At 40.7% G+C, this 18,526-nt stretch overlaps 1 protein-coding gene across 3 annotated transcripts in view; it reads left to right on the top strand.

Moving 5' to 3' along the window:
- ascc3 (activating signal cointegrator 1 complex subunit 3) overlaps positions 1-17,491 on the top strand; it is a 124,534-nt gene extending 107,043 nt beyond the window's left edge. For all 3 annotated transcript variants that reach the window (XM_079470050.1, XM_079470049.1, XM_079470051.1), the window contains 12 exons: positions 1,085-1,222; positions 1,468-1,588; positions 1,671-1,803; positions 1,886-2,011; positions 7,315-7,426; positions 7,702-7,836; positions 10,329-10,553; positions 13,016-13,167; positions 15,024-15,171; positions 15,864-16,070; positions 16,152-16,327; positions 16,409-17,491. In XM_079470050.1, the coding sequence (XP_079326176.1) occupies positions 1,085-1,222; positions 1,468-1,588; positions 1,671-1,803; positions 1,886-2,011; positions 7,315-7,426; positions 7,702-7,836; positions 10,329-10,553; positions 13,016-13,167; positions 15,024-15,171; positions 15,864-16,070; positions 16,152-16,327; positions 16,409-16,556 (1,821 nt within the window). In that variant the 3' untranslated portion in view covers positions 16,557-17,491. The remainder of the gene's footprint in view (positions 1-1,084; positions 1,223-1,467; positions 1,589-1,670; positions 1,804-1,885; positions 2,012-7,314; positions 7,427-7,701; positions 7,837-10,328; positions 10,554-13,015; positions 13,168-15,023; positions 15,172-15,863; positions 16,071-16,151; positions 16,328-16,408) is intronic.
- Positions 17,492-18,526: the final 1,035 nt, after the last annotated feature.

The following is an 18,526-nucleotide window of genomic DNA, read 5'->3' as shown; positions in this document are numbered from 1 at the left end:
ACATTTTAAGTCTGAAATGTGTTGTTTATCATATTGTATTATTTTACAGTACCGTATATATAAAGTACAGGAGACATTTATCAGACTTTCTTTAATGGTGAATTTGTGTATAAGATCAATTTTGGAGACAGATTGACTTTATGAGGTGCTGTAAATTTTCATCCACGCACGGATCTTGTTCTAAGGCAAACGGCCTCGTAAATAATCTTAATGCATGTCCTATCTGACAAATGCCCAACTCACCCTGTTAAAGACCAAAAAGGAAATGCCACACGTAACATGTTTGCTTTTTTAAGTAGGAATGTGTGTACGTAAAGGAGAGCTATACAGATACATGATATGATTGCACTCGGTCTCTTTTAATACATACATGCGAGACATGTTACATGTTCTGGAATTCCCACGTGTACTGCTAACAGGTTTGAGGTATGGTTAGGTTTAGCAGTAAAGGACATAGTTAGATCGAGGGGTTCGAGCGAGATTTTGGGGTCAGTGAAACTACACAAGTACTTTATATTGAATTGCAATGAGGACACATGCATGCATATAATAAATACGTTGTTTCAAAGTACATGATGAAAGTATTTTGTGTTATCATAAGAACCGACTAAAATGTTGATTACGTGGGACCAGGAAGATTGCGAGTCCATAATTCAAAAAGTATTTATATTATATTGTTATAACATCGCCTTTTATATCTCACACAAACGGTACAATAGCAAGACGTGTTTGAAACGACGTGGGTTTGTGTTAATGTAGTTTTCCGGCCTACAGAAGGCAGTACACACACACGCATGAGCTTCATGTTCTAATGGCTCCAGCATGTCAGCTGTGTGTTTCAGAGATATACGGGACGTCCCGCTGCTTCACTGCGCTGAGGCGTGTAACAGCCCGAGTCCCTGCTGTTTCAATGACAGCCGGCTGCCGTTTGCTGTCCATCTAACAGCGCTCCCCAAACTCCCTCCATTCTGTCCACCAAACATTTCCATCCAGTTTCATTTTCTCTTTGTTTTCTCATATCATAGTCTCTCCTTTCTCATGCCAAATGCAGAGTGCCCATGTGTATGTCCGTGTGTTTTGTCAGATGACAGATATAATTGGCACCATAAGAGATTCCAACCTGAAGCTCACACTGGCGTTTGGGATCGGGATGCATCATGCGGGACTTCACGAAAGAGACCGCAAGACTGTGGAAGAGCTGTTTGTCAACTGTAAGATCCAGGTCAGACTGCTGTTGGTCATTCTCCATTTTTTGTCTGTTTGTTCCTGTTGCTGGATTGGTAGAGCACTGCGCTAGCAACGCAAAGGTCGTGGGTTCAATCTTAGTAAACAGGTCGGATTAATGTGTCCCATGGAAGAAACAAACAAACTGTCATTCATTCTTGTCTAAGCTGTACTAAATAGTGACATGTTGAATGTATGAAACAAAACAAGCTTTCTCATGTCGGCGTTTGGCTTTCTCCACAGGTGTTAATTGCCACAAGCACACTAGCGTGGGGCGTCAACTTCCCCGCCCACCTGGTGATCGTGAAGGGCACAGAGTATTATGATGGAAAGACAAGGCGCTACGTGGATTACCCCATCACAGGTACAGTAACATCTGTTTTCTGTATGTGCGCATATGTGTGCCAAGGGTCCGGTGTCATTCAGCTCCGTCACGTCTGCTCCAGATGTTCTTCAGATGATGGGTCGAGCAGGACGGCCGCAGTTCGATGACCAGGGCAAAGCTGTTATCTTCGTGCACGACATCAAGAAGGACTTCTATAAGAAGTTTCTGTACGAGCCATTCCCTGTGGAGTCTAGGTGTGTGCAAAGCGAAAAAACATGTTCGCAGAGAAGCCATGTTGATTGACGTGAGCCTCAGCACAGTCTTGTTTCTCCTCAGTCTTCTGAGCGTGCTCTCAGACCACCTGAATGCAGAAATCGCAGCAGGCACCGTCACCTCCAAGCAGGACGCCATGGATTACATCACCTGGACGTACTTTTTCCGCAGGCTGGTCATGAACCCAAGGTACTGCACTGACAACACGCTTCCCGTGATTCCCTGAGGTGTACGTCTTCATTTAGGCTCTCATTGCCAAGATAAGACTAGATATCGCCAGCGTGACGCTGCAGCCTCTTCCCTCCCACATATAACAAACATATTGAACATAACAAATACCGTACGTCGTTTTTGCGCTAAAGTTCATTGGCAACTTAACTTCGACTAAGTACTTCATGTTTACTTTTCCACAGGCTCTTAAGATAAACAAATAGAAAATAATGCATGCCTTAAATAAACAAACACACAGAGAATTCAATGAACATTGTGACTGTTTCTTGCATTTTTAATTGGCCAAGAGGGAAATTCAAGCTGTTCCGTGAAACCGCAGCGAAAGACAGCAAAACATTTTCAGCCGCTTTCATAGGGCTCATTACTCACGGAGTTTCCACGGCAACGGCATCGCCGGACACCATGGCTACGGTCCAGGCCGACAGTTTACACCTCCATCACAAAACAAGGTCTGAAAGATCACACACACAGCGGCCTCGCAGGGTCGAGCGGGCCAGCGCAGACATCTGTGATGATTCCAGAACATTCCAGTGACATTTGCACGCCTGTCAGCCCACGTTCAACATAAAGACCCACAGCTCGCACTGCTTCCCCAACACTCCTCCCGTAATATAACAGCCATATTCTACACTTTGTTACAGTTTATTGTTTTTCCCTGAAGTCCACTTAAAATGTTTCTTCTACCCAAATGACCCGTTTTGTGATTTTCAAGCCTTTCTCTCTCACTTTCATGAAGCAAGCTTTTGTTAGCAGGCTACCTTACATGTGAATGATCTGACTTTAGTTACGCTCCTCATATCAGCGAACTTCATTATCTCAGTTGTTGGAATGTTAACGTGTGCGGTTAGAAAGCTCTGCAACATTTGTAAAGGATGTTTTTCTTGAAATAGCGTTGCAGCATGATCAGGTTTTATTTTTGAGGTGCTCTTGAGTTCACTTGCTGTATAACACGTTCCAGCTCTCTGCAGTATATTAATATTTTGTCCATTTAAAGTGCGTCAAGTATATTTTATATTCAGCCTGTCGATTTTACAATCAAGGGCTCTTTTTGAGCAAAAGAATATGAGAGGTTGTGCTTCACTGGGAATAGAGACACGGCAAAAAAGCTCAGTTGGAGTAGAGTAGCATCACGTTAGTAGGCCAAAGGTTTCATTCCCAGGGAGCATAAATGTATTTATCTTAAATGAACACGCTATGTAGGTTGCTTGTAGGTTGGATTCCAGGGCCTGTCGATTGCAGAAGTGTAGACATTGGCTATTACCACAAAAACATCATCAGGTTTGTATGCTACATTTTGTGTACATTTCATATCACGTAACACCTCATGAAGATATTTACTGTAACACATCTGCTTCTTTCCTTTGTATGCTAATATGACTGCTAGTGTCCCTGGGGATGTGTGTGCGTGTGTGTTTGACGGAGCGTGTGCCTGGTGGGATTGAAGTTATTTGTCCTGCTAAAAGCGGAAAGACATTTTGTCCATCTCCATCTATCTCTGTCCGGTGTCCCCTTAAACCTTTGTTACGTGGCTCAGTCACCTTGTCACGAGCCGTGATTCACTCGGCTCGAGCGGAGACAGAAGCCCCAGAGGTGTGATGAGGGGCTCACGCCGGCATGATGCTGATGGTAACGGCTGTGATTTAAGCAGCCGTCGAGGTGTTTACTACAGTCATAGGCACAGAGAGACACATTACTGCTGCTAAAGCTGCAAGACTAACTGCACACAGCAGTAATGAAATGATGTTTGCACTTTTTGGCACATACGAGCTGCATTCTAAACCCTGAGCCGCCTTGCTGTTTAATGCCTACATAGGGAGCTAAAGCAGCGAAGAAAAAGTACGGTTAATGTATGCACTCATACGTGCAATTGAGATATTTTTTATGGGACTTCTGGGCACCTGTCTAGATCCTAGGTTGTGGCTACAGTTGCCATCAGATGGACTTCTAAAGGCGCAGCTGAAAACCCCTGAATATTTCAGTTTGAATAAATTCAGTTTGAGCGCCGGTTGGTTTATGATTCTGTCACAGTGTAACCTAGCTTTGTAAAGTGGCCGTAAGTGAAGGATGAGGCGGATAGCAAACCAGCCGCTGGTGAATAACTGTTATTCATGAGGAGGATATTTATACAGAGGTCTGAAAGGTACGGTGGCAACAAAGGGAGGGGACAAAATCGAAAACTGCACGTGGAAAACTCACTGATGTCTTTTTTGTTATCACAAATCTATTTTGAGCGTAAAAACCAGCAGGCTATCCTAACACCGTGTCTACAATGGGCGCGACACGATGCACGGTTTGTTCCAATGGGTTTGTCGTGCCGTGGAGCATCCAGTGTGGCCAAAATGCAGAAGTATAATGGGTTATAATGCGTTTCTAATGTCTTTTGCCGTGTCGTGTCAAATCCGGTGTAGACACGGTGTTACACACACTTTCTCGAGCTGTTAACTGATGTTAATGTGCAGTATGTGTACCAGCTCCCTGACACGGTGAGCTAAATTATAGCAGAGAGGTTAACGCCTGAATCTGTCTTTATGTCTCACTGCATTTTGGTTTTGCACGACCTAATCATGTTCACTTCAGATGTTATGATAAAAATAAAAGAGCGGTGTTATAAAAAGAATAGCACACACACACACTACTGTTAGCCGTCACTCAGCGGTAATGAAGAACATGTTGTGTGTGGGTCTCATGTGGTTGCTCTTAGAGCTCTGCTAAACATGGAAATGATTTTTGCTCTTCTGAAAATCCCACCAAACCTGGAAAGGATTTTACAGCACATCAGTGGCTTTCTGGAGGTGTGGAGGGGCAAATAAACTCCTTTTCTTTTAATGTATTATTTTTACGTTTAAATGAACATTTAACACAGCGATTCTCAAAGTAGGGATCGGGACCCCCCGGGGGGTCACAAGGCCTTGAGGGTGGGGTCGCAAGACGATTTCCAGAATTATTAGGAATAGCGTATTTAATCAATAAGTGTAACTAAACAAAAAATAATAATTTAAGTTAAAAATAAAACCATGCAAATTAAAAGCCATCAGCCTTTGGAATTTCCTCCACCTCGATCGTGACCCCTGAGGTGATTACGTCACATTAGCAACCGCATTAGGTAAAGTGCAGAAAGTCAATTTACAGCTCCACGTTAAACATTCCCATATGTGCACGCAGATTATTTTTCAGGCTTTAACATTAGGATATTTGTATTTGTGAATGAAACGTTGGTTAATATCGACTAAAGACAACGCAGGGAGGCCAGCGGAGAAGCGCTGCAGACAGAAAGGCCATCGTCTTCAGTTAGGCATGCGAAAAGAGGACATCCGTCAGCACCCGACCATCTGTAGTAATAGTTCATGGTTTATGTCTAACAACAAGTAAAATAATGAGTAAATAACTAATAACTGTGTTATGTGCGTGTGTGGATAGACCTAATGGCCCTCATTTATGAAACGAGCGTACGACCGAAAACTGGGTGTACGGTTGTTTCCACGCAAAACTTGGCATTTATCAAAATGGACGCGTTTAGAGAAAGTGCAAAGGTCCGTATATGCTTTACCCTTTTGATAACTGGTAATGGTAAGTGGTGATTTGGTGATTTTAGACTACTTCTAAGATAATTTAAGACTTTCCGAAAGCACAATTAAAAGTAAAACATTTTTTAAACTACAATAGGCCTAATCAATACATTTATATGCAATGGGTTAGTTTACCTATTTGCTAAATGATAGCTTCTTTGTTTGACACTTGTCCATTCTAATGAAAACAGACAAAACGCATGATTTTATTACATTCCTGCGATGTTCGCTTAGGGAGTGAAAGAAGCGCTCCGGGGTCACAGCTTAAGATTGCCTGGCTTTGTGTGTCAGCCTCCAGGCTGGTTCGTAAAATGATTTCTGCGCACGGATCTGAGCTCATTTCTACGTTAAATTGATAAATTAAGCCCAATAAGTGCATGTGTGAAGTTGCGCGCAATGTTTGAATACGTTACCCACCTCGGAGGATAGTGGGGGTCTCGAATCCCTGGCACTGTATTTTTGGGGGTCGCGGGCTGAAAAGTTTGGGAACCCCTGGTTTAACAGATACTGCAAAGTATGTATGTAAACTTATAAACCCATTTGTATGTATTACTTAAAGACCCCCTGTGGTGAAAAGCAAGAGTTTCATGTTGTTTACTTGTTTATATGATGTGGTGTTTTAATGTGCTTTTAGACAAACCATGAGCAAATGTATCATTTTAAACCATTGCTGATTGTTTGCTCCAAAACTGTATAATTCCTTTGTTGTGATGAACATAGAGACAGTTTTTTGGAAGAATGTTTATAACCAAACAGATCTTGCCACCCATTGACTGCCATAGTAGGAAAAATACTTAATCGTTTAATTTTTTCTGTTGAACACAAAATAATTCATTTTGAAGAATGAGGACAGCAATTGTACCATTACAATGACAAATACAAAGGACCACCATTGTATTTTTTGCCATATTCTACACCTCTTAATCCTTCCCAATACCTAAACCTAAATACTACTCTATACGCAGTAATGAGGAGTTTATTGAGGCAAAGTCGCCCTCTTCTAAAGTGTGACCTTCTTTACTTATACAATGCTAATTTATCATATTCATAATGTCTTATCTTCTTTTCTATTTATTTCTATTAAATTATTTAATACTCAATAAAAGTCAGGTAACATTTTTTTTACAGTTTAGTAATTTTGAACAATGAACAATCCTATTGTATTTTTTAATCTCAATTTACTAACTTGTGTTTTCATTGTTATTACTTATTCAAAAGTTGTTTCTGATAACATTTGTTCCTATGTGTTTGCTAATACAAAAATACTGGGTAGCACTTGACATTAAGGTTGTATTTGTTATAAATAAATGTTATAGCTAACATGATCTAATATTAAGACAAATGATGTTTCAACTTTTATGAATATTTGTTACTTTTAGTTAGTTTGGATTTAATTGTTCATTGTGCATCAAGTCATGTTAACAGGTAAAACTAAATAAAATGTTACAGCTGATTTAAACATTGAAAAGCTGAAATTAATATGATCTAAGATTACAAAATACACAAATAAATACAACCTTATCGTAAAATGTTACCAAATCTTATTGTTAATGTAACCAAAAGAGACATTACTGTAAAAGTGTTAGCAGATTTCTTACTGGTTCATGTGAAAATCCCCAGATTGTTTTGGCCCTTCAGTCTTTCAGTGTCATTGTTTAACACTTTTAACCCACTTTTTTCTCGGCTTGTTCTCAGCTACTATAATTTGGATGACGTCAGTCATGAAACCATTAACAAATTCCTCTCAAACCTGGTGGAGGGAAGTCTGAGAGACCTGGAATGTTCCTTCTGCATGGAAATACAGGAGGTATCATTAGTTTCGCTTGAAACATTTGTACACGCTGACATCTTATTACTTTTCTCCCGCTGAATTTTCGACCTACTTGAAATGTTTATTTCTCCTAAATGCACAACAATGCAATACGTCATTCATGATAGTTTCCACACTTTTATTTAATAATGGAAAAGTTGCGATTATAAAGAATGACTGAGGTTGTGTAAATGAACTCGAGATGTGCTATGACCATACCTGTGTATTTTCACCTCAGATGTGTTTAAAAGTAATTGTGTTGTATCGTTCAGGACGAGTGCACCATTGTGTCCCTGACGTCCGGCCGCATTTCATCCTACTATTACCTGAAACACCAGACCATGCGCATGTTTAAAGAGAGACTGAAGCCAGATCTGCCCATCCAAGAGCTGCTGGACATCCTGTCGGTGAGCAAACATTCATTTGAAAGCCTCCACTTTCACCCCTCATCCTCTGCTCATTGACATGTTCAGCAACAGTGCACTTTAAACCCCAATGCATCATCGGCCGACATCCTGACACGGTTAATGATTATTCCATGAGTCCCGTTCAGCTTGATACAGCTGAGCACTCTTTCCTAAACCACACACACATAATGCCAAGCTAACGGCTGGTGTGAAAATTAGCAGCTCTTTACTTTCGGCTCATTAAAGGGCCGCCCCGCTCTCACTGATCACTGCCATAATTGAGACATAAAGGCTTTTCACACTTCACTGACATCCCCTCCACATGACATCTGTCTCACACCAGAGCACACTGCTAAATGCAGGAAAAACCAGGACAGACTATTGATCGAGCATCTTTTTATACGGGTTGTTGACCAAAATTCCGTAAATGTGTGTAAAAACTAACGATGAAGATATTTTTCTCTAATGCTATTTTACATTATAAATATTTCATATTTAATATCTAATAAAATATTCAACTCATTACGGAAAAGAAAATTCAGATATGAAATGATTTGATTTATTAAATGAACATATTATCTCACATAGTTTAAAATCCCCCTTACCCACATATATTCCCATGTCAGTGTTTATCCGAATAGTCTGTTGAGTTTCTATTTATTTCATTTTCCAAAATGTTTCAAAATATTAAAAATGTCGTTTTTTGTGTATATTAGCCTCTCTGGCTAAACCTTAAATATTTTAAGGTCCCTTTGATTCTCTCCAAGTTTTCTTTATTTTAAAGGGCTTGTAAACACTGCTAAAATGAAAATGAGGTCCCAGGCAAATCACATTTACCAATTTTAATGACGTCCCAACAAATAATTTACTTGCTAAATAAGTCCAATTATGGAAGGTTTGAAGGATTGCGTTTCGACTTGAGGTGTGTCTACGTGTCTGTGTGTGAAAAAAGAAAGGAGTGCATGTTAATGTGGTAATGATGCTCAGGCCAGCAGGGATACATGACTGATCCTCTCATTTCTGTGTTTCCTGCTCGATTACCCTCCTCTGACACACTCATTACGCCCGCGTCTAACTCGCACCCTGACTGCTTAACAAAAGCAGGACATGATGCGGGCGGGACCTCCCGGTGTCAACCTAACCAGTCACTCAATAGCAACAAATGACCCCTCCCCGTGACTCCCCCTTCAGTGGTCCCTTATTCCCCCTTATTGTCCTCTAATTACCGCGGTACGGCTCATAAAGAGACACCAAGTCAAGCCTACGCTTTATAGCTACAATAGCACCGTTTTGGGTTAGGGTTCATCATTTTGAAGAAACATGGTATCACTAGCAGTAAATTGCTTAAATACATCAGTAAAGGTAGCTAGTTTTTCATAAATCTAAAGGCAGGAGGAGCAGATAATAACAGGACTTTAGTCACGCGTGGCTGAAATAGCTGCCTGGAGGCATTGCTAACATTTTTGTAATTGAAATACAAACATTGCCATTTTCATAAAATATTTAGTGTATCTCATACCTTATATAATAGAAACAATTGCGTTCTATCTTGTTTGGAGTGTTTATTTCTGCTCCAGCAAGTCACACACTGAATTCTGTCTGCAGCACTCAGTTTTCAATCGGTACCTCAAGGCAGTGACGACATAAGGTGACAAACTTTTGAGGAAAAATCATGGTAACACTTTACAATAATGTGCTATTAGTTAACATTAGTAAATGCATTAGCTAACAATGAACAATTAATGAAACGATGTCTCGATCATCTCCAGTGCCAGAAAGTGAGTTAATACCATCTCAAAATGTAGAGGATTTCCATCTTTTATCCGTTAGATGGCCTCCAAACGTTACCATCATCCCTGTTTTGAAAATCAAGGTTTTATGTCTATGTAGTGTTTCTAATGTGCTTTTAGACAAACTATGTTATTATTCGTTTTTAACAATTACTGGGTGTTTTCTTCATAGAACTGCAGTTTACCAAAGATGCGGTTTGAAACTGCTCCTGTTTATGACGTCATAAACCTGTAACCAATCACATCATCTCATTTGAGCCCTATGGATCAGGCATAAATATGCAAAGAAGGCGAATAGATTCAGGATCAAATGATCTGCACTGCACTGCTGTGTCAGCTCTCAGTTTCACTTTCAGTTTTAGGAGTGCGATTGACTGGAGGCGGGGTTCATTTGCATATTAATGTGTCTGCGTATACTTAATGAAGATGGGGTGTAGGGTTACATTCAAGCTATTTGAATTCAGGAAAAAAACTGTGAAATATTTTGATGGTCAAAGATTCGTTTTATGGGATAAAATTTTTGACCACTGAGGGATTTTCATATATTGGGGTTTTCTGCGTTTTTGGTTTGAATATGTGTCCAACTAGACTCTCCCCCAGTGATTCGGCCATTTCCACCACTGGTCATCACACATAAAGGCGCATGACTAATGCGGGTATAGTGTACGATGTTCAGCATTCACTTTCCGTGTGTGTTCACAGAATGCGGAGGAGTATGCTGAACTCCCTGTCCGTCACAATGAGGACCAACTGAACAGCGAGTTGGCCCGACAGCTCCCCTTGCAGGTCAACCCTCACTCATACGACAGCGCCCACACCAAGACCCACCTGCTCCTGCAGGCCCACTTCAGCCGAGCACAGCTGCCATGCAGTGACTACGGATCGGACACCAAAACCGTGCTGGACAACGTCATCCGCATCTGCCAGGTGTGTGCTTTTGTTTGTCTGTGTGCGGCTGTAGTATCTGAATATCTTATATTGACTTTCGAAACAGCGGCATGCCCAACGAATACACTCTGTAGGGAGAGACATTCTTCACTTTAAAGACGATCAGTCGGACCTGTACATGTGTCTTATGGTGTGACAGCAAAATGTAGAAACTGTTAATATTATATTGACTTATATTATTAATATTTATCATATAAAATAGTGATAAGAGAGACTTACACAGTAGGACTAATTTGCGTATTACTCTGTCAACTACCCATCTGCTTCAATTCCTAGGGTTCCACAGTAACGTCCCAAGAAGTTAAAATGCCATTCAAAGATCCAATCGTGGATATTTTTGTGATACTGTACTCTTTGAAGACAAACCTGGCATAAGCTCTGAACTCAAGGGAGATATATGTCGTCCATGTGAATTCAACATGAATTACCCAACATCTTGATGTTCTCAGTAAAAGACTATACAGAGATGCCCCAGCCCGCGAACCATTGACAGATAAATCATAGCATCCAGTCACCGTTTAAAACAAATAGGCCAGTATGAGGAGGATGATCCATCGATATTCAGTATCTGCACTGGCCGTTAATTCTGCCCTCGACCAGTTAACAAAACTTGGATGATATTTTGGGGGATTTAGTGTGGAAAGACACTTTTTCGTTTTTTTCTTTGTTTTACATTTATTCAAATTTTTGTATGAATGTACGTATATACACTTAGTTTGGACACTGGCCATGTTACTCTCTAGTTTAAACAAATGATATGAAAAACTGTTGATTGGGAATGAATAGCAAAAGAAGATTCACTTTGAAGCACAGTCATGTGTGAGAGCGATGGAGGCTTCGCTATGATGTGCTGATTCACTTTTCAGAGCAGAATGGTGGATATGATTTATGGATATACTGACGTGTGGCCAACGAAACCCTGTGCCGTTTGAGCTGGCCAAGCAACCTGATGTTGATCATTGATGCCTGATGGCACACCTCTGAATCTTGGCTGTGCCTTGGACGGCACTCTTGATGTTGTTTGGCCGGGAGTGGGACAGATTGTCCATGCCGGCGGTCCAGCTCTGGCTTATGTGCCAATGGCTCATGTGTGCAGATCTGTAAGCCATTGTCCGCTGGTGCTGGTTACTCTCGCCAGTCGCCGCGTAGAAGAGTGTGTGTGCGCCTGCAAGTGATTGGCCATGCTCGTACATGTGGTTACTTTTTTGGATTCCCGCTGTGGCAGTCTTGCTGGCAGACGCATATATTTATAACAGGCAGTCTCTTAAACAGCTGAGCTCATCCTGTGATGTCAGAGATTGAACCTTTCCCATGATGCCCAGCCGTGCTGGTTCCGTATTAATATTTATGTCCTTTCACTTGAATTGGAACTTTTCATGAATTAGAGATTGTCGCGCTGTGTTGTTGCATGACAGTGATTTATGTCTTTCCTTTTTTTGTGTGTGTGTTTCAGAATTTATTTAGCCATTTTTGAGTCATGTAGTTATAAATAGCAGTTTGTTATTCCTTCAAAAGCTAGTAATGTTTTACTATTTAAATGTACAGACACACAGACAACTTTTATCATGTTTAGGCTATATATTTATTTTTATTGCTTAGTCAAAGCCTTGTACAATACGTCTGATTTATAAGATATGGTCCACGGCTCAAACACTGTGTTTTTAATGTGTTTATTTACACATTAAATGATGTTTATTTGAAATTGTAAAAATGCAGAAGGTTTTCTGTGATGGTTAAGTTTAGGGGTAAGGAAAGAGTCTATGATCTAAAAAAGACTTTAGCCAGGTTTTCAAAGTATAAAGATCATGATGTCTTTGGAAAGGGCCCATAATGATAAAAACATGAAAATCCAACATGTGTGTGTTTCAGAAGGGTTTGTCAGTCATTTGTTGATGTTCTCAATTTACTCAAGCAGCTACTGTGAAATGTTAATCACAACTTTAATTTGTAAGGCATTAGCATTTTGATGAAGCCGCGGGGCTTTCCGGTGCACTTCAGGTGCTTTTCCCCTCATAGTTACAGAAGAAACAACGTTCTTTTTTTTAATGAAGTTTGATAGCGCAGCTGAGCTCAGGAAACCTTAAGCTTACCACAAGGAAGACAGAAGGACAGGACCACAGAAGCTCACCATATAAATGAGGTTTAGAGTTTAAAGGAGTAGTTCACTTTAAAATAAGCCTCCATCGACTAACGTCCAGTTTTCTTTACATGTCATAATTGCATTTCGACTAAAGGTGTGTCTACATGCATGTTAATGTGGTAATGATGCTCAGGCCAGCAGGGATACATGACGGATCTCGATGACCCTCCTCTGACACAATGTTTTCGACAGACCCTCTCCGATACCAAGATGCATTGAATGAGGACTAAATGCAAATATTGTCTTGTATTTAACGTATTTAATAAGTGTTGTGAATGCAGTCATGTTGTTTTTTCTGCAGGCTATGTTGGATGTACTGGCTAATGAAGGCTGGCTGGTGTCTGTGCTGAGCATCTGCAACCTCGTACAGATGATCGTTCAGGCCAGATGGCTGCAAGATTCTTCTCTGCTCACACTTCCCCACATCGAAAAACAGCATCTCTATGTCTTCAGGTAGCAAAAGCTATAAAGACGTTACCTGCTCCTGCACACCTTACATTCATCAGTAAAGATCTGCCGCTCTCACATTTAAATCTGCCTTTACACTATTATGTCCTCACAATGATGTTCTGATAACCCTTGAAAGATTATAGCTTGGACAAAAAAACATACATCACTATAATTATTATACAATATAATTATACTACAGGTAGGCCTATACACACAGTTGCCGTATTATTATCAAATGAGAAATTACATACAATTTACTTTCAAATGTATGTCCCATGTTGTACAAGGTACAAAAAGATGACTGTAAATATTGAAGCTTGTTGAAACTGTGACCGGTTGCAGGATCTTTGATATACACCTCCCATAACACATGTGTATTGCAGCACTTCCGGTTTGTTCTTATGGATTTACTTAAAATCTTACATATCTAATTCAATCTTAAAGATATTAAAATTTGGTCATAAATGTTATGTTGCTTGTATTGTGTTCGGTGTGCATACCTACCTATTCATATTTTTCCATATTTTAGAAAATAGTAAACTCGAAAATCGAATCTAATCCAAACAAAAAAAATCTTCCTTTGGTGTGGTCATCTGATCTTTTCTTGTTAGCTGCACTTTTTTTATTATTCAGTCAAAGTCATCCATTTCAGAGAATATTTCTTCAGGGTGCTGTGTGTACGGTCATATTTGGAAATGCAATATAACATACATCACTATGTCTTCGGGGGTGTATAAAGACCTTGCATAATCAAGCATCGTGTTTTTATAATCTGTCTATATACACCGCTGGTCCCCTTACATGAAATTCATACGTTATCTCCTTCGGCAATGAAACGAAAACGTGACGACATCGGTTCTGTTTCAGCCAACACAGTGTTTCGGAGGGAGGGGTGGAGTGAGCCGTTGGTTGCTATACACCTTGCATACACTGGGCCTTTAAATGTCATTTTCGTTCGTAATGAAAAATTTTTGTCTACCAAACTAATTGGAGCATACACCTTCAGACCTAACAAGAAACATTTCATCCAAGTGTTGTAAAACTGTTGACCAGCAGTGTATATTAACGGTCTGTTTATATTCAAGTAATTGTTCGGTTACACTTTAGTTCAGGGTCCAATGTTAGTTGCTTACCAGCATGCGTATTACTCTGATATTGACAGTTTAGCACTTCCGGAAATGCCTCATTCTGCAAAAGCTTATTCATCAATCCTACCCAATACCTTAACTTAAAAACTCCCCAATAAACCGTGATTAGGAGTTTTGAGGCAAATATATAGAAATATGGAGGATTGGATCCTTATCTAAAAGAGTTTGACCGATCGAAAAGTGTCTCATAGTACATCTGGCGTGGCATTAAGGTGAGTTAAATGACTTCCTTACTTCAGCTGAATCACAAATGAAAATGTTTAGATGTACCCGTACGCTTGTCCTCTCGTGTTTTCTGCCTGCATGAGTCTGGTCCTCTACTCGCATGTTGTCAGAGAGCGGCGCGAGTGTTCACTTCCTGTCAGCGGTGTTAAAGCAGTGATTGTGCAGTGTAACATGGCTTAGCATCTAATCCCGCTATCATCTCTTATCTAACTCTACAAACGCCATCAGCATCACTTATCAGCGGGGACACCTACCCACCCCCACCCCTCAGACCGCTTCTCACACATGCGCATGCTAACAACACTGCCGTTGGATTTTCTCCCGGCCGTAGCCCGCAGTGAGTGTAATTTGGTTGAAACACAATAAAAATGGTAAGAGGCCGACAGGATCCTTCATGCTGTGACAACAGGAAAAGGGTTCAGAGCACAGTCGACCTTTAAGGGATTGAAAGTCATGTGACTGTCTTTCCTTTATCTTTGGTAATAGGAGGTGGAGCTCCAAAGGTACGAGAGGCAGACGTGGATATGGAGGCCCAGTCGAGACGCTTCCTGAGCTAATGGCCGCCTGCGATGGAAAAGAGGACAACTTCACATCGATGGTGAGGGAGGTGCTTCAGCCCAATCAGATCGCTCAGGTACGTCATCCGGCACTCACACTTACAGCATTACAAATACACCATTTTTGCTTTTGTTTTCAAATGCAAGAGTGGACATCGCAGTCATTCGGTTATGAGATACACCCAACATAAACATTCAATTTCAATCAAATTCAACCCCCCCACCAACACACACACATTCACAAGTGTGATTTGCAGAAGGCGGCTGACAGTCACGGTGGTCTCAGGTACCACCGAGATCCCCAATTACCTCCCAAATGAGAGGGTTTAGAGCTCCAATCTAAGTGCTAATTGCAGCGGTAATGCGCGCGTCCGAGCCCAGCGGCCGTTCGCCATCAGTATTCCAGCTCGCCCCCCTTCCTCTCGGCTCTGCTAATTAAATAAGCACATGCGCCGCCGCGTCCTCGCCTCATTCACTAAGGAAGTGTAATCCTTGCATAAATAGCTGTGGCAGGTTTTTTTTTTTCTTCTCCCTTGTCTCTGATACTGACGAAAGCACAGCAAGCAAACAACCTCCGGGCTCTTTTCTTAATGCTTTATGATATTCTTACGCTTTTGTCTTGATTTAAGTTGTTGAATTAAGGCGACTCTACGATTACAGTCTTTATACTTTTCGCTCCACTTGAAAAAGGGAGGTCTTAATGCTAAATTTGTCGGATAATATATTCAAGAAAAAAGTTTTGCTAATGCCGCTGTTGGTTCATTTGCAGGCGTGGGGTTATCTGAGTCATCTGCCCGTCGTGGAGGTCTCTATGAGCGTCAAGGGCTGGTGGGAGGGGCACAAGGAACAAACCGAGCGATCTCTTCCGGCTAACGTCACCAACATCAGGGATGAGTCCAGTTGGCTGCATCTCCATGCAAATCAGGAGTATGTCCTACAGGTGTCCCTGCGCCGCCTAAACATGGGACAGCAAAGAGTGAGTCCGCCGACATATTTTCTTTCAAACCTAACTTTGATCTTAAATCGGTATTGATGCCATGCACGTATGATTTTTTAGAGAAAGCAGGACAGTAAGGCTCAGGCACCGCGCTTTACAAAACCTAAAGATGAAGGCTGGTTTCTCATTCTCGGGGAAGTGGAGAAAAAAGAAGTGCTGGCCATCAAACGTGTGGGATATGTACGCAACAGGAACAGCGTGTCTGTGGCCTTCTATACACCAGAGAAGACGAGAAAGTGAGAGCCATTCACTGGTGCTTATATACTGAGATGTGTTGTATCCACACGGTTTCATGTCTACTTATGTTTATTGTTTAGGTGTATCTACACGTTGTACCTGATGAGTGACAGTTACCTGGGCCTAGACCAGCAGTATGACATCCACCTGAACGTCATTCCAGCCAGCGTTTCTGCACAGGTCAACACTGAGATATCAGAGGGTGTGGGTGAAATGGCCCTTCAGTGAAAACATGCTGTTGATGCTGATGGATTCAAACGGAACCTTGTTTTGGACTAAAGCATAATTCTTTGCAAATGTCTTGAATTTTCCATTGGGAATTTCTACACAAATTTAGTTTTAGGCCTGGGGTGTTTTTTTTTATTTCCTTCTCAGTTACAACACAGGCATGATTGCCCATCTGGCCCAAATAATCTATTGATCTGTTGATGTCATAACTAAGACTTGAAAATCCAAGAGCTGATGGTTGTGTAAACGAGATGATCTGAACGAGTGTGTTTGTGTTTGTGTTGTGCGAGAGACATGATGAGGATTTGAGCTGGAGCTGCGCAGTGCTGCAGAGGCGAGAAGATGCCTAATGAGAACGTGTACCAAAGATGTCTTCTCGTTTCATCAGAAATGTTCTGTACTATCAATAACGGTCTAAATAAAATCACATAAATGCAATAAAATGGTTTATTTTCTGCCCTCCATTACATAGCAACAGGATTTGTGTTGCAAGCTGAAAATGTTATAATAAATAATCATTTACTCACCTTCGAGAAATATATTTTGTAGAATGTTATAACGAAACAAACTTTTTTTTTCTTCTGTTGAACACATGAGAAGATATTTTGAAGAATGTACACCGTTCCGGGGCACTTTTGACTATGGCGGTCAGTGGGGTGCAAGAACAAGCATTCGTCCAAATGTCTTTCTCTGTGTTCAACCAAACAAAGGAATGTATACAGAATTGGACCAAGAGAGTGAGTCATTCATGACAGAATGTTCATTTTTCGGTGAACTATGGCTTTAAATGTTTGAATAATGTCCAATATTCAGCACATACCTGTTACCTTTAGTTTCATGAAATTGTAAGGTAAATGCAAATATATCATTTCTCAATTTATCTTCAACATTTGGACATTTTTTATTTAAAAAATAAAATGATTATTATTATTTTGCTGAGCACCTACTGGCAAAGTCTTTTTACAAAACGCGTTTTGTAATGTAGTCTTCTTATAAATAAGAAATGGTTTTGTTTCTGACTAACACGGTTTCAATAATCTTTGAATGTTTTGGAGACTCAGGTTTTATGTCTCGTGTCAATCGGCAGCTTTGGGTTAAAGCACCTGTGAAGCGACGCGTGTGTCGGGCTCATCCACCGCCGCTGCTCATTTGCTATTACACACACAAACTGAAGACAAATGTCTTGATGTTTCGTTCATATTTTGGCATCTTTTACTTTTATGACAAAATTGTTCACAATATTAATAACATAAGTTTCGTATAATAATCATTTGGTATTAAAGAAAAGTGAAGCGCTTGCATTTTAAATAAATGAATAGATCTAGAAGATAGTTATATTATATTAGCATTATTATTATTTTTAAATGTATAACTCGAATAGTAGCCTATTGTGTTAATGGTCAGCATTTAACAGCTTCTGGTTTCACATGGTCAACGGCATCCAATGGGAAAGTCCGGTCTGGTGCCCGAGTGTCCAATGAGCTGAGCATCAGGGGGCGGGTCCACGTGCAGCTTACAGACAGAAAGAGACTTTAACAAACTCCCATCCAAACAAGATCCTTCTGGATACTAAGATGCGTGTTTGCTGTGGAATTCAGTCTGGATATTCCTCATAGTCATGGACCAGTGAACAGAAGGAAATCCATTTGATGAGGTCGAAGGTGAGTTTCAGCAATATTCAAATGTCTGCTTTTATAAAAGCAATATGTCAGAAATGTCGGGCATTGCTTTATATGGGATCTTGAATGCCCCAAAACCTGTAAACATGAAGCCATAAGAACTTATTTGCAAACATCGATTGGATATTTCTAAAGGTTTTTTGTGTGTGTCGTAGTTCATTTCGAAAAGAGCTTGAAGGTGTTTTTGCTGTTTTCCAGGGTTTCGTGGGCAGCTGATGGACGGATGGATGTTTTCTTATGAAGACCCAAGAGGATTTCATGCTGCATAACTTAAGGCTCATATCGGATGAA

The sequence above is a fragment of the Barbatula barbatula genome (genome assembly GCF_947034865.1).
Source record: "Barbatula barbatula genome assembly, chromosome: 12".
Taxonomy (NCBI): Eukaryota; Metazoa; Chordata; class Actinopteri; order Cypriniformes; family Nemacheilidae; genus Barbatula; species Barbatula barbatula.
The sequence above is the reverse complement of the archived record's forward strand: the minus strand, read 5'-3'. Positions and strand labels throughout refer to the sequence as shown.